Source organism: Carassius gibelio, chromosome B5, assembly GCF_023724105.1.
Source record: "Carassius gibelio isolate Cgi1373 ecotype wild population from Czech Republic chromosome B5, carGib1.2-hapl.c, whole genome shotgun sequence".
NCBI lineage: Eukaryota > Metazoa > Chordata > Actinopteri > Cypriniformes > Cyprinidae > Carassius > Carassius gibelio.
This window is the reverse complement of record NC_068400.1, coordinates 18,014,472-18,031,079: the sequence shown is the minus strand read 5'-3', so window position 1 is coordinate 18,031,079 and position 16,608 is coordinate 18,014,472. Positions and strand designations below refer to the sequence as shown.

General features: G+C 36.8%; 1 protein-coding gene across 4 annotated transcripts in view; it reads right to left on the bottom strand.

Moving 5' to 3' along the window:
- LOC127957919 (disks large homolog 4) overlaps positions 1-16,608 on the bottom strand; it is a 143,106-nt gene that overhangs the window by 52,229 nt on the left and 74,269 nt on the right. The window contains exon 1 of one of the 4 annotated variants that reach the window (XM_052556634.1): positions 6,444-6,594. The exons of the other annotated variants lie outside the window; for them this stretch is intronic. Coding sequence (XP_052412594.1) covers positions 6,444-6,533 — 90 coding nt within the window. The 5' untranslated portion in view covers positions 6,534-6,594. Of the gene's footprint in view, positions 1-6,443; positions 6,595-16,608 lie in introns of those variants that run through there. 4 annotated transcript variants of the gene reach the window in all.

The following is a 16,608-nucleotide window of genomic DNA, read 5'->3' as shown; positions in this document are numbered from 1 at the left end:
CTGTTTTCTTTTTATTTATTATATTAGTTAAAATCCCATGCTACGTGTACTGTGTTAACCTAACTGAGACTTGTTATAGCACTTATATATCATTGCTCGGTAACACTTTAGAATAAGGTTCCATTAGTTAATGTTAGTTAATGTATTAAATAACATGAACAAACAATGAATAATACATTTATTAGTGTATTTATTCATCTTCGTTAATGTTAGTTAATGAAAATAAAGTTATTCATTGTTAGTTCATGGTAATTCACAGTGCATTAACTAATGTTAACAAGCACAACTTTTGATTTAAATAATGCATTAGTAAATGTTGAAATTAACATGAACTAAGACTTATAAATGCTGTAGAAGGATTGTTCTTGCTTAGTTCATGTTAACGAAAGTAGTTAACTAACATTAACTAATGGAACCTTATTCTAAAGTGTTACCCATTGCTCTTTTTGTTGTTTTTGATTGCTTCCACTGTCTTCATCTGTAAGTCGCTTTGGATAAAAGCATCTGCTAAATGAATAAATGTAAATGTAATGTAAGTGTAAATATGTAATTAGCTGAAGTATTGTAATGCATATTTGGCGTGCTGTCCGGGAAAGGCTCCGAGCTTGGGAATGGCCCAAACCTAGAGTAACCCCCATTTAATTGCAATATGAACTCTTAAGGGAGGAGATGGGGTGGTGGGTGAAGGGGGATGCTGATAAACTGTCAATGGATAGAGGTAAGTCAGCTGTATTTATACCATGGTGTTGATTAACTTGAGTTCAAGTTCACGCTTACATATAATTAGCTGAATTATTGTAATGCATATTTGGCTTGCTGTCCGGTGAAGGGCTTCGAGCTCGGGAATATCCCAAACCTAAAGTACCCCCCAAAATGCAATAGCAAAAGGACAGCCACCAGACTAAGGACCCCCCCAAAATAGTATTGAGTTCTGGCAGGGGCTGATATTTGGGAAGTCAGCTAGTTGGCAGGATAGGCCCTACCAGCTGCTGGTGTTGGACTATGTTGTTAGGGGCGCGCGGTCAGGAGGGCTTGAGCCAATGTTCAACAGGAACAGCTCACAGTGTTGGAATGGGTGAGCCATACTGGCCGATGAGGGAGGAGCAGCATGATGGGAGCTCAAAAACTCGCATTTACATGTGACATGAGTATTACTAGGCAACTCTATCATCAGTATAAATATAATTTGGGGCTTGATGTGGGGAATTGAGAGAAGCATATGAGAAATGGAGGAAAAGAAAGAGACGTGTTGGTCTGTGTTGAGAGCAGAGGCAGCCTCACGCTAGTGTCTGCTTTGGGAGCTGGAGGCCACTGAAAATGAAAAAAGGAGGTTATTAGTCGCATGAGGAAAAATACTGAGATGTTTGGGCCTGTGCTACAAGTGGGTGCAGCCTCGCAGGCCATGGGAAAGGTTTGTTTGTGACATTTTGATGGAAAATGCTGAAATGCCCGAATAGCCTGCAGTGTTGCCAATTTAGCCATTTGTTGTTTAGACTTAGCAATTTCTTAGACTACTCTAGCAACTTGTTTTCTCAAGCATATAACAACAAATGTACCAAAAAATAATTTTTTAATCTTTTTTTTTTTTTTGCAACTTTTCAAAGTTACAAGATGTTAAAAAGACATGCATTTTCCTCTTAACCACGCAACAAAGGAAGCATTGAAAAGCTATCCAGGTGGCATGTCGGCTAGAGACATGGAGAGAGTTGCCTAGTAATACTAGTCACATGTAAATTATGTTGCTAGTTGCACTTGATCAATAATCGTTTCCTTTGATGTACCTTAGTTGTTAGTTTGTGCCTATAATCATAAATCATTTATGTACATATTCAGTTATCTGAGTAATTTAAATTACAGGAAAAAATGCTAGCGGAAATAAAATCAGAAATGAGTAATTTCTTTGTATTCTACGCCGCTTGTGACGTGGCTAAAAAATACATCCTTTTGTGTCACAACTAGGGATGGGTACCAAAACCCAGTATTAAAATGGCCCCGGGGCTAAATTATGAAAGACCGTAGTATCAGTAATATCTGACGATATTGGTTCTGCTTTCGGTACTGGAGGGGAAAAAATTTATGTAGTACTATGTATTTTTGCTTAATAATGTTATCGTGCACATTTAATCTCACCCAATTTTTCTAATGTGCGATCATATTAAGATCATATCTGCGAGATCATATCTACTATGATCGCGGGCTGTCTGTCAGTCACACACACACACAACAATGAGCGCGGCGCACACACATGCATAAGGGGCCGTTCATATATTATGTGCACTCAATAGTTATTTCAAATGTAGGCACGCGGTATGCGTGCTCATAATGGAAGTGACGCGCACGCGGTGCGACGAGCTCGTTCTCTCCAGGCGCGTCCGCACCGCATCAACAATGCAAAGTTTTCGACTGCCTAAACACAACACAAAGTAACACAGTAACACAAAACAAAGTACTGATAAGAATACCGTTAAAGTACCGGACCGTTAAGCAGTATCGGTAAGAGTAGTAATACCGTTAAAACCTTTACGATACCCATCCCTAGTCACAACGTTGTTTAACAACTTTCAACAACAAACAACTTGCCTTTTAGCAACTTTACCTAAAAATTCATTTGCAACACGGCCTATGCCACTAGCGCAAGAGCTTGAGGCCCTGCTGCATACGACACTGAAGCCGGAAGATCCACAGTAAAAGGTTGAGTCAAGCGGTTAGCTAGTGAGGCTTTGCGGCGGTAAGATCAAGGGCCAGTGCTTAAAGGTTTAGTTCACCCAAAAAGGAAAATTATGTCATTAATGACTTACCCTCTTGTCGTTCCAGACCCGTAAGACCTTCGTTCATCTTTGGAACACAGTTTAAGATATTTTAGATTTAGTCAGAGAGCTTTCTGTCCCTCCATTGAAGGTGTGTGTATGGTATGCTGTCCTTGTCCAGAAAAGTAATAAAAACATCTTCAAAGTAGTCCATGTGATATCAGAGGGTCCATTAAATTGTCATTGAAAATACATTTTGGTTGACTTTTGATCTTAAGTCATTTGTGGATTAATGCTTATTGGAGACACAAACCATTTCAAACGATTCAGTTCGATTTGCTGAACTGGTTCAAGAAGATCCGGTTACATCGAGTGATTCAGTCGCGAACCGGATATCACTAAACTACAGTGTGCTCACCACAACAGACCCCTTAGAGAAGACAATGCTGAATAAAGTCATAGTTTTTGTTATTTTAGGACCAAAATGTATTTTCGATGCTTCAAGAAATTCTAACTGACCCTCTGATGTCACATGGACTACTTAGAAGATGTTTTTATTACCTTTCTGGACATGGACAGTATACCGTACACACACTTGCAATGGAGGGACAGAAAGCTCTCGGACTAAATCTAAAATATCCTAAACTGTGTTCCAAAGATGAACGGAGGTCTTACGGGTTTGGAACAACATGAGGGTGTGTGATTAATGACAATTTTCCTTTTTGGGTGAACTAACCCTTTAAGGAGAGCTGGGTCTTGTGTGCCATAAGGCGATGGTGGTATCAAGTGAGGCGAGTTCGGGCGGAATGCTGATAAACTGTCAATGAATAGAGGTAAGTCAGCTTTATTATACCATAGTAGTGATTAACTTGAGGGACAGGGACAGAACTGAAACACTGTCTAAGCTGTTCACCAATCACAACATACTAGGACAGCTAACCAATCACAACACATTTTGTTTTTCGGAAGGCAGGCCTTCATCAAACTTGGAACTTATCGAGCAGTTTGTGCCAGGCTGGGGAGAAAGTAGTTGTAATAATGTAAATTATTTGAGAGTACACCCCCTTGTACACTCCCAAAACAAAATCAAGACTTCGTAAAAGATCATAATAGGACCCCTTTATTGTTATTTCTTAATTTCATATAACTAGACGGATCAATGTCTTTGTATGCCGAGAACAGTTTTTTAGCATCTTGCACCATGAGCATCATGTCAAGTTAAAAGAACTTGAGGTCTCTTTTCACAAAATAATTAGCAAACTTACTGCTTACTGAACATAATAACTTGCACTCTTGAGAGGCTATAGACATTACAAAATGTAAGAACTCAAGGCAGGGCTGTACAGTGTGACATATATGAATATATGAAAAATGTATCACTGTAGCATGTGTGTTATAGTTTTGCATGTTTATAACAGCCAGTGTGAAGTGATTTTCTTGTGCTTGTTTGTGTGTGAGATTGATTATACTTGTTAGTTAGGGGTGTGTGATATGACAATTTTTCATTGTGGATTATTAAAATATCTCCACAGTCAGCTTTTGTAGAGATGCTACAGTGCACATTCTATCAGGTGCAGTTCTGGCACTTCCATCTCAATATACTGTACAATGTGACATACATTCACATCAAATGTTAACTCTGCAGCAGAGTTACACACTTATTCACAAACACAAAAGTACATTATTTGCATCTGCTTTAAAGTCTTGCCACATTTAATTCACGTGCTGTTCTGACATGTTTCTGATTGTGTACAGACGTGCGCACATTGTCAAACAGTGCCTATTATGGTCAAAAACACATAAGGTTTATATATAAAATCAAATGGCTGTGTATAAAATGAAAGTAAACAGTTGCAAGGGAAAAAATGCGTAACAGAACTAAACATTAAAGGAATAGTTCACCCAAAAATTTAATTTCTGTCATTATTTACACGTTGTCCCAAACCTGTATTAATTTATTTATTGTGCTGAACCCAAGAGAAGATATTTTGAAGAATATTGGGTAACCAAACAGTAGTTGGTCCACATAGCAGGGGGGGGGGGGGGTTCCCACATTCTTCAAAATAACTTTTATGTTCAACAGAAGAAAAAAACAAATTCATGGTATGGTAAAAAATTTATTAAATTAATATAGTATAAAGTTAAAATACTATGACAGAATTGACAGACAGAAGACAGCATTTTCATTTTTGAGTCAACTTTTCTAATAGGGAAAAATCACTTAGGCTTAGGCTTTTTTTATACAATAGTAGAATAAGTTTGGCTGTACTGCTCAGGCAACTTACAAAATAGTAAAACCAAAAATGACAAAGAATTGTGCTAAAATCGTGAATCGTGAAATTCCTGAAAAAAAGAATTCAAATGTTTATGATATGTTTGACATATGGCCCACCCCTAACCTGTGCTTCAACTTTTCGGCCTTTGCTACAAATCTTTCAACCTCTGTAGCACCAGTGTTAAAAGTTATCATACAGCCTTAAGCTGATAGCCACATTAAAACATCTATGCCAATAAATAATGTTGGTTTTACCCAAATTGCACTACGTTATGAATTGTGGTCTGGGACATTACAAAATGCAAAGACGGATGAAGGTTGCGTAGCTAGACACAGATGGGTCATTCCACTTGTCACTGAATGTACCTGAAGTTGATATGTACATGTGGCATCAAATCCCGTTTCTGAGTGTCTTATAAATAAATGAACGTTTCACAGAAACAATCAGACAGAAGTGACACCCACAATTTATGATACAAACCAATGAGAAGAGAAAATGCATCCACCCACTCGCACACTCCAGGGCAGGAACACACAAGCAATCTGTTCTTGGCAGTTATTATTGTGTTTGTCTCTTTTCATCCTCCACTGACAGAATACTACACGTTTTGTTATAATGATGCAGTCGGTGTCTCAAAATTCTCCTGTCCCCTCAATTTACAGAAAAAATGGAAACAATCTGCCTGTCTACCTAGAAATTATTTTTCCCCCATCACAATAAACTGCAAAAAGCAGTTAAACCTACAACATCATGAAGCGTCCAGGTGCCCCATTTTTATCCTTTAATTGAATCCGTTGAGTTGCATTAATCATCTCATCTATTATTTAAGCGATTGTGCCATTTGTCGGAAGCACCATTTCACATACAGACGCCCTAATTTTAACTTTCCACATTTTGCAACTTTTGACGCCTCTGAGCACCATCCGTCTGCTGTGAACAGAGACCAGTCTGTGGATGCTTCTGATTAGTGTCATTCCTCAAAGGTCCATTCTATATGTAACACATTATATACAAGTCAAAAGAAATATATTTTAGAACATATGGTTCCCAGTAAGACTATTATGATTCCCCCAAGGATATAAAAAAGGTTCTGTAGAACATCAATAGGGATGTTAAAGAAAATCGTTCATGATTTTAAAAGCTCCCCTGTGATTCCCTTAAACTATTCTGTAGAAAGAGACAGAGTTCTATTAAACACACATTATTTTCCCTGAACTTGTCTCCATATACTATATTATTAAATAAGAATCTTGTAGAAATTAGTTTATAGGCTACACAATAGGATATTATTTGATTCCTTAAGGATCTTTTAGGATTGTTTCCAAATTAGGTTAGACATTCCAATAGAAGTGCACACTCCGTCAGTATTTTCTGGCTATCAGCCTGCAAAAATAAATAATAGAAAGGCGTAATCTCCTACCATGATCCGGTGGCGTTGTTTTTTAGCTTTCCGGACGTTGTTGATAAAACGTCGGCCCATTTTCTTAGCGTACCACACGGACACAAACATCCTGGCCGAGCGCGGAACACCGACAAGCGTTCAGACCGACAGCGCGAAGCTCTCCACACGAGGAGTGAGCGCGCGCGGGAGGAGGAGGAGGAAGAGAGAGACGCTTGCGCTCTCAATGTGACAGTGGCAAGAAAAAAAAAGAAAAAAAAATTGACATTCACGCATGAAGCGTTTAGCTGGACGGAATAAAACAACGTGAGGAACTCGAGGCGCATGTTGGAAAGTTAATAAGCAAACAACGAGAGTTTTGAGTTACAGACGCGAAGCGTTCATAATCAATTATGAACGACTTAATGCGGTCAGTGGCTTTTGTGGGGAGTCAATTATGAATGACTGCATATTTTATTAGTGGCAACTGCGATATAACTAGAATGGATTTGAAGCTTATGTAGATGCGCGTTTAGAGGGTGCATTTTACAACAGCTTCATTCATGGCACATCCAGTTCAGCTTTAGAATCGTTTGGAGGCATCGCGGCTATGAATACACAATTAAACAGAAGAATTGAAAACTGTGTGGAGTGGCATATAGGAACTCCACAATATGTCACCGGGAAAGTCTGCCACAGTGTGAGATGAAGTTCTCTGGGTGACACTTTGATACGGTTCACAAACGTATATTGTTCATTTTGTTTCTGGCTTTATTGACGGCTTAAGAACTATTATTAAAATAATATCTGTTTAATGTCTCCTTCGACCGCGACAAAACACGCGCGCACGCGTCACGAAACGAGGAGAGATGGTGCGAGAACTTCTCCGAAATGCAGCAATACAGCAATAGCTCTACAAAATACATCATATGTCATTAAAGTTTGAATTAGAATACTTTATAAGATCTATGAACACGACTAGAGAAGAGGAAATTATCTTTTTGGCATAATGACGTTTGATATCCCGACAAGCTCAGTGGTCTAATTTAGCCACTTGCTAGCAACTGCCTTTTACAAGTAAAAGCTTTCAGAAGTCACAAGGGGGGTTTTACAGATGATAAAAAACATGTAAACGTGAATAAATTGAAGACATTTTGAGCTTGTGTTCACTACCGACATTATTTCAGCCATTTAACCAAAAACCCAATCAAAAAAGCCACTGATGTCAGGACGATACAACCAGAAATGTTAAAATGCTAACTCATTTCTGGGCCCTCAAAAACCCATCAACACTGCAGTACTCCATTACCATCTGTGAACTACCGCACTTCTGTAATGGTGTGCTAAAATACTCAGTAATACTCAGCTGTGTATTTCCGGTTCATTTGCAGAGAGAGTGTGTGAAACAGAGTGCTGAGACAGCACATCTGCAGCCATATCTACTGACTGCACTCCAGAGCAGTACACATGCTAGGCTATATCCTCACTGCTAATATGCACTATTGAGGAGTCACGCAGCATCCCAAGAGAGTGCTGAGTTATCCAGCCCAGCTTGGAAATGCACAAGAGAGATGTCCTTCGGGAAATAAGAGCTACGATAATGACTTGCTTTTAACCACCTCCCCTTGTTCATAAATATTGCTTAAAGATTGGATGCCAGAGTGTCACCAGAGGCAATGGATCATTTCTCTGTGCTTTCTTCAACCGGTTTATTGAATCGAACTGCCCGAAAAAACTACTGGTGATCCGAAAACTGATGCAACCGGTCCTTGACTCGTGAAAAAGTCGGTCTATTTTTTGTTATCTGGCTCGGCTCGGTGTTCATCTTCAATTCTCTCTTCACAGCAGTTCAGTCAGTGTACTGTTTGAGTAAATGAATTACTCCCGGATATTGGTTTGTTTTAACTCAAAGGGAGTGTCAGCCACATTAAACAAGTGAACAGCTTAAGTCATTTGTGGATTAATGCATATTTGAGACGCGAACCGTTTAAAACGTTTCAGTTCGATTTGGTGAACTGGTTCAAAAAGATCCGGTTACATCGAATGATTCGTTCGTGAACCGGATATCACAAACTGCTTTGTTTTTAACTTTCTCACAACAGACACGGAAGAGAAGACCATGCTGAATAAAGTAAGAGTTTTTGCTATTTTTGGACTAAAATTTATTTTCGATGCTTCAAAATATTCTAACTGACCCTCTGATGTCCCATGGACTACTTTGATGATGTTTTTCTTACCTTTCTGGACATGGACAGTATACCGTACACACACTTGCAATGGAGGGATAGAAAGCTCTCGGACTAAATCTAAAATATCTTAAACTGTGTTCCGAAGATGAACAGAGGTCTTACTGGTTTGGAACGATATGAGGGTGAGTTTTTAATTACATCGTTTTGATTATTGGGTGAACTAACCCTTTTAAGGTTAATGGCAAAGGTCAGTATAAAGAAATATGAAAAGAGTCTTGAAAATAAAACAAAATAATAGTTAAAAATGGAAAAACACTTCATAAAGGAAATAGCATGTCTACAGAGCAATAAAAACAATTATAATTTAGATCAACAAAACAAACAAAACCTTTTTATTCATTGGCAGAAACGGGCTTCCATTCATATGCATCATATTTTCTGTTATGTAAAAACATCTGAAAAAAATATTAATGTAAATAATCAAATTAAAAATGAATCTAAAATTAAATCTGGTGTGTGTTCAACACAATTACTTTGGTTTCAAGACAAAAAAAAATATTTAAACAAAATAGTTTATTGCTTTTAGACAACCTGAACAAAACAGGTTTAAACCAGAAATCTTTTTTTATTATTATTAGACCAATATAAAAATGCACTTCAAATAAATTACACAATTGTTTCACTTTTAATGTAATAATTCAGAATCTGAAATCTAACTGGAAAAATGTCACACATCATTTGTCCTTACTGCCAAAAGTTACGATCTTTTTACACAAAATTGGATAAAAATGCAAAATAATATAGAATAACATATCTGAAATCATAACTGGATGTCAACGTGAATTGTAATGAGGTTATGTGACATTAATCATAAACTTCATGCCGGCCAAACCACTTTAACCTAAGGAAACACAAATGGCCCACAATGCTTTTCACCACAGAAGTGTTTTTCAGTATTACGTAAGACACTCCAAGTTGACAGGCTCACCTAAATGAGAAATCACATGGACTCTCCTCTTCTCTCCTTCCCCTTCTTTATCTCAGTCTTTCTCCCTGCCTCAATTTCCACCCACCTCTCTCTCTCTCTCTCTCTCTGTATTGCATTGGATCCCCAGGCCATTTGTCTCAGCAAAAGTCTGTTCAGTAATTACCTCAGAGCTGCGGGGACAACTTTAAACATTCATTAGTGAGCAAGAACATTTGAATAGACATAGAAGCCTCTCTCTCTCACACACACACACAAACACACACATATATTTTGTACAAGGAGTGGTGAAAAATGCAAAAGAGTTGAAGAGAGTGTGATGTGTAGTCCCTAGAGGAGATCATTGTAGCAAAAGGTAATCAAATTACTTCCAAACACATACATAAACAGCTTTCCTGAACCTGTGGTGGGTGATGAGCAAGAGAGAATACTGAGCACATGAACACACACATGCACACACCACATAACATCCCTACAGATGCCACAGGATGGGAAGAAAAAAAACGAAAACGATATCTGCAATTCAACACTTCATGAAGAAAATGTGAGTGCTGCTTATCTGTACAAAGATGGTTTGATGTTGGAGTGTTTTGAGTGGCTGCCATGGCATTATTATGCAGTTGCTAAGGTATTCGGAATGGTTGCTATGGCTGAATTGTGGTTGCTAAGGAGTTCACAAGGGTTATTATATAGTCAAAGATTTCAGATATACTAAAGACGTTACACTCCTATTACTTATGAAGTGGAGAAAGTGCAACGCTCAATATGGCCGAATAGTCCTGGCTCCTCAATAAAAGAGCCAGTCACCAGTTGATGAAGTCATTGCGTTACTGTAGCTGCCGTAAGAAATAAGTTCCAGTATAGAAACTGTCTGCATTCTGAGATGCGCTAGGACTGCTCAAATATGAAATGTTATTGTACGCTTGATGAATAGTTTTGGAGAATTTGACTTTATTATGTGTTATAGAATTTGTTTTATTTAACTTGATTGAACAATATAAATCTTACCATTGAGTGAAATTACTTAAAGGAACTTTGTTATATAACTGAAACTAAGACTAAAACCACAAAAAAAAGAACATTAACTGAAATAAAAAATTAAGTTATTAAAAAGCTAATTAATAATTAACATTATTGTAAGTTGCAAAGGCGATAATTTCCTTTTTGGTTTTCAGAAAAAAATGGCTTAAAAAAAATTTAACAAATAATAAATAAAAAAACGCAATCAAAATACTAATAAAAAACATAATATTACCTCAATGATACTAAAATAACACTGTTGTTCAGGTGGTTGATCAGAAGCAACATGGCTAGATTCTTGCAAAGTAGCTAAATAGCACATTTTCTATAAACTTTCACTTTATAATCAAGTGTTACTGTTAACAAAAACTATTACAATTTTATAGAATTTTTTATCTGAAATAAAGCTGAAATATTTTATTTATATAATAAAAATATTAGATGAAAAATGTAATGAAAATCTGAAATGTTGCTTGCTAGCTAACTGAAACAAAAGAAGTAAAATTATGTAAAAACTGAAATTAAAACTAAATATAAATATTAAAAAAGTAGTACAGATAGCAACACACAATACAAATACTTGCCTGTCATCGAGGCAGTAGATACAAGCAAGTAACCCTGATTGCAAACAAGCTACTTTGAAAGTGACTGCCGCTTTTATATAAAAGATGCATGATGTATGTCAGTCTTAAAACTTAGCTGCATGTACAGGTTATGTGGGCGTTGGTCCTGGTAGCAGCACAAAAAAACTAAACTTTTATTCAAATTCTGAATTGATTATATACTGTATAGCCACTGTATAGCCTATAAAGCAAGCAAATGGTGCTTGCTTTAAATCAGCTTTCGCAGGTTTACAAGCTACCTTTTCCTGTTTGTTTTTTTTCAGTCAGTTTCTTGCTTTTTCCCTCTTATGAACAACAACTTTTAGTACACACACAAAAAAAAGGTCCTTGTGGTTCTCTGTTTGATCCATTTGAGCAACCATAAACGATGCGAAATATACACATTTTGAGTTGGCGATAGTGCTTCCTATGTAGAAAATCACTTCCTGCCCTCCCTCTGCATTTCACGTCACAAAAGCATTGTTGTTCCAGCGCCCCCACTGGTACACAGACGGCCATGCTGGCATAGACACACACTGTTGAACTGATGGCCAGACTCAAGCGTTTAGCCACCTGGACACACCATTAGTGACACACTTTCTAAGGGACAGACAGAGGTAAAGGTACCTGGGGAACCTAAAATCTTTTATGAGTTATCAGTTTGAAATTGCCTCTTGTCCAGTGGTTCCCTCTACTGAATTCCACGAACCTTCTGATTCAGAGTGGGCAAAATTAAATTCAGGTACAAACTGCAGTCTACAGTATCAGGGCTTTGTAAATTAGATACAGTTATTAACTCCTACCATTTCCCTCTGGACATATCTTCACTTCCATCCTGCTCTCCTTCTCATCTAACATCATTTTCCCCTGTAGTCCATTCACATCTATCTCTTCTTCAATCCATTTCTAGTTTTTCATTATCAGCTCTTTATTCACTATCATTTATAAGAGAACAGTAAGATAACTAATTAACTGCATTGTTCCAAGATGCACATACTGCTGTAATTTGAGGATCCCACCGCAAAGCAATTTGTGTTTGTAACATTAAGCCTATACAGATATGCAAATGATCAAACCAACAGCCAGTTCGAGCTCCAGTCACAGCAGAGCTTGTTACGCATCAGAGCTGCATCTGTCCATATAATGTTTAGAGCAGCAATAACAACACCCACCGACTCACACATATATTCATATGCACAAGGCACGTACCTTGCTAATTAATTTGACGGCTTCTTACTCCTTGCCATTAGCTTAGCTAAATCTACTGCATCAGAGCAAAAGAAATAGAAAAAGAATGCAAAGACAGTACATTTCTGTTATGCTGTTGCTGACTTCAAAAAAGAAAACAAATCAGACTTCAGACTTGACAAAAAAAAAAGACTTGAAATGAAGTTTAGTGTAAAAACTTTAAATTGTTCACCACTCTTTGAGCATAGACCTTGAAATGAAATTTTCTAACTTTAACTGTTGTCAATTGGAGCACATATTTGCTTTTGTTCTATTTTTTTAGAAAACATAATGCACAAATATTATTTTATTTACTTTTTTTTATTAAAAACAAAGTTTTACTAGAAAATCAAAGCCATATATCTAAACAGGTTGTGTTCAAAATTTAAGGTTGATATAAAAAAATGAGCTTTCAGTAAAGTTTGTCTGAATGCAGTACCAAACATTTCCTTTAGTATGTTTCTTATTCATTTCTAATGTGGTCATTTCTGACCTCAAGAAGCTCAATTGGTTCTATGTTTTTTATTTTATTAATTTTTTTTCTTCAAGAGCATGTAACCTTTTCAAATTTCAAAACCCTTTTTGTGTATGTCTATGTGTGCATACTCACAGAACAAGTGCCAAAACATTTACCAAGTTTCATACCAAAATGTTACATTTTTCAGTCAAAACTACCAAAGGACCCTAGAGGGGTTTTATTTCAGCATCACTGATATATTATTACAGCTTTTATGAATATTTTGTATTAGATTTTAATTTTATAATATGTTTTTATTTTAAATTTAAAATATTGTTATATAAATTTATTTCATATAAGGATTTTTTTTTTATGGTTTTACTTTTAATTAATTAAAATAACCCTAGATTGGAATTATAACTGATGTGTAGTTTTTGAGTTAAAGATATATATTTGCCATTTTTCTTTTTCTAGTTTTGATCTAGTTATGATTACATATTCATCTGTTGTTCTCTGTGGATGAGTGTTCAGTATTTGCTGGTTCCTGTATCCTGCTGTGACTCAATAGATGTGTGTGTGTGCGCTTTCTCCTCATCTCACTACCTCTCATCCTACAGCCTGTCATTTAGAAATGGAAAAAGTGTGTGTGTATGTGTGTGTGTGAGAGAGAGAGAGAGAGCTTGATGATTTCACTTGGCTTCTTGGCACTTCAAATGTGTTAATGTCAGCAGCAGCAGTTCCGTTGCTATGGACACCAGAATGGAACTGTCTCTACCTCCTGTTTGAAATGTTCGAGTGCTGTGCGTCCATATGGGAAAGATCCCATTGCCACAGTGAAATCTACTTTATAACTCAACTGTCTCTTCTAGACAGCAGTGAGGCTAGACACTCTGACTTGGTTTTCAGTTTTAACATTTCAAGTATTTATGTTCTCTCTTTTATCTCTTTGCATCTGTAGATTTCAATATATGTATCTTTTTAAAAGAGTGTTTTTCTCCTACACTAAGTCTCCACTATTTACCGTTAAGTTTACAGTTTTATTCCTACAGTATATTCCCTATTCGTACATAATTTCTGCCTGTTTCAGCTAAATGTTCAGTTAATGCTGCCTTAAATTAAGCATCATCTACTTGGTTGTACAAGTAATTTCTTAGAATGTGCATTCTACCATCTTTAAAAAATGAGGTTGATTTACATATAACAAAGAAGTTGAAATTGCATAATTTTTTTCGAAGGAATACATTTTGATCATATACTTTTTTATAGTCTATATTCGGTTGCTAGTATCCTTTGCTATAGGTGGTTCTCAAACCTGTCCTGAAGTACCTCCAGGCCTGCAAATTTGTATGTCTCCCTCATCTATCACACTTGATTCAACTCATCAGCTCATCAGTGGAGACTGCCAGACCTGAAGTCAGATGTAGGGAGACACAGGCTCCATCCGATAACTCTAAAATGCCGCCTTCGGAGGCAGCATTCCAAAGCAGGGAGGCATCAAGGCACGTTCAAATCCAAATTCTGCTTTACTTCCTGTCTCTTACTTCTTCTGACTGAATTTGGAAGGCAGCATAGATGTATCCTTCGCTGCCTTTGATATCCCACAATCCTGTGCGTCCCATTCTGTGATGGTTGAGCTGCCTCTGAAGTCTGTCTCAAATCAGTTTCATGAGGTGCCTTCGTGCAAAAATGCTGCCTGTATACGGCAGCGAGGCAGCAAGTCAGCTGCCTATGTTTTTATATGCAGCCATACATAATGTGCAGTGCTTGGGGTACTTCATGGAGAACCCCTGCTTTACACAGTCAAACTTCAGCTTGGGGACCAATTCTCAGTGACTACGACATGAACATCAGTAATATAATTACCTTATTCTGAATAAGACAATATTATGTTTAAGGTGTTTACATGAGTTGCTTTTAGAATATTCCTTTCATGTTCCTGTTTTACATGCTATAGTACATACAGTAGATCAATTAATGTCACACATCATTACATCCGGACGTTACACCATCCAACATCCCCTCCAGACTTTCACGTATAAACATATAGTCCATCTTCGTAATGATGCCATATATAGTTTGGGTGTTTCATTTATTTATTTATTTTTACTAAAAGCTTCAAGTGCAGTTAATCATTTGTCATTCTGTATGTGCAAACAGATGACGGTGTTGTTGAAGCCATGCTCTTTTGTTAGCCATCAAATGGTTGACCACTGCTGTGTGTGTATTCTGTCATAAAATGCAGCGAAAAGTCCTGGTAATAATGGTAATGGTAATGGTAATAATGCGATTAAGGTGTGTACATGTCTACACTGCACTTTAGTAATGCAACTAAAACAGGAATACTCCACATGTCTTAATTCGATAATGTGTTTACTTCGAGTATGACTTTAGTTGGATTAAGGTAATCAAAATCTCTGTTTTCATGGTAGATTCTTAATCCGAGTATTGTCTTAATCGTGTTAAAATCTGAATATTGTTGTACATGTAACAGCATGTCCTCTAACCAATATGCCTGTATAGGTCGTTTGTCAAAATCCCTGAAATACTACCTATCAAAGCGTATACTACAATTGCGCCCCTATCGGCAACAGGACACCTTCATATTAATGCTTTGTACTCTTTTATCTGTGTCATAATTTGGGATACGTATAACTCAGTTGGTAGAGCGTTGGTTTATATACTCAATAAACTATTTTGCTGCTTATTAATAGTATAAGGTAGTTGTTAAGTTTAGGTAATGGGGTTTAGCGGATCTAAAATATGATCATGCAGAATAGGGCATTAATACGTCCTTTATAAATGCTAATAAAACAGCCAATAAACTAGTAAAATGCATGCTAAGATGCAACTAGTTAACAGTGGGAATTAGTCCTTAAAATAAAGTGCTAACATTACTGTAATTTATATGGCATTTTCTTCCTAAAGGCATAGTGGAAATTAATTTTCTTTGAATTAGTTGACAGTATTTTTAACCTCTTCACTGGTGGTGAGAAAATCAAATCTCCTGCTTCTCAGATTTTCTCCTTAAAGGATCCCAGTAATCTCACGTGTCTCCAATAGTTTTATAAGAGATCTCAACATCTTAAACTGTACTCAGAATTGTCAAGATACGAAAATTTGTTATCCAAAGTCTAAAATTACAACATGAACTCCTGAACCAAGTGATCTAATTTTATCATTCTATTTTTATATCCTTTTAGTATTTTAGAAGAAACATAGTACATACTTCAATGAAACATAGCTGTTCAAAGCATAATAAGTTTGATAAGTTTTCTGCCACTGGCTAAACACTTTCTGTAGATGTGTCAATGTACCCTTATTAGGCAGCAGAACACACAGACATGTTAGTAAGCTGACAAACAACATGACAGCACACTGTCCTCTACAGGAGCCTTTAAGGCACTGCATTTAAAGAAAATTCAATACACTGAACCAAACTAGAAACATTCATAACAATAAATCATTGCTATTCTTTCATATACCTTGTGTATTTTGACACATGAAATCAAATCAAGATCTCTAACACACACTCTTTGTGTCTCTACTAACCTAAACTTCCATAACTGAAGCTGCATCATTAAACATGATTATCTGAAAAAACGTTCATCATTTTTATAAGTGTTATATTAGCATTTTAATGATAACTGAAGTCTGCCCATCCAATACAGATGCTCTCAAAGCACATGTGTTATGCAGACGTTACGTTATGAGTGACAATAAGCATAAC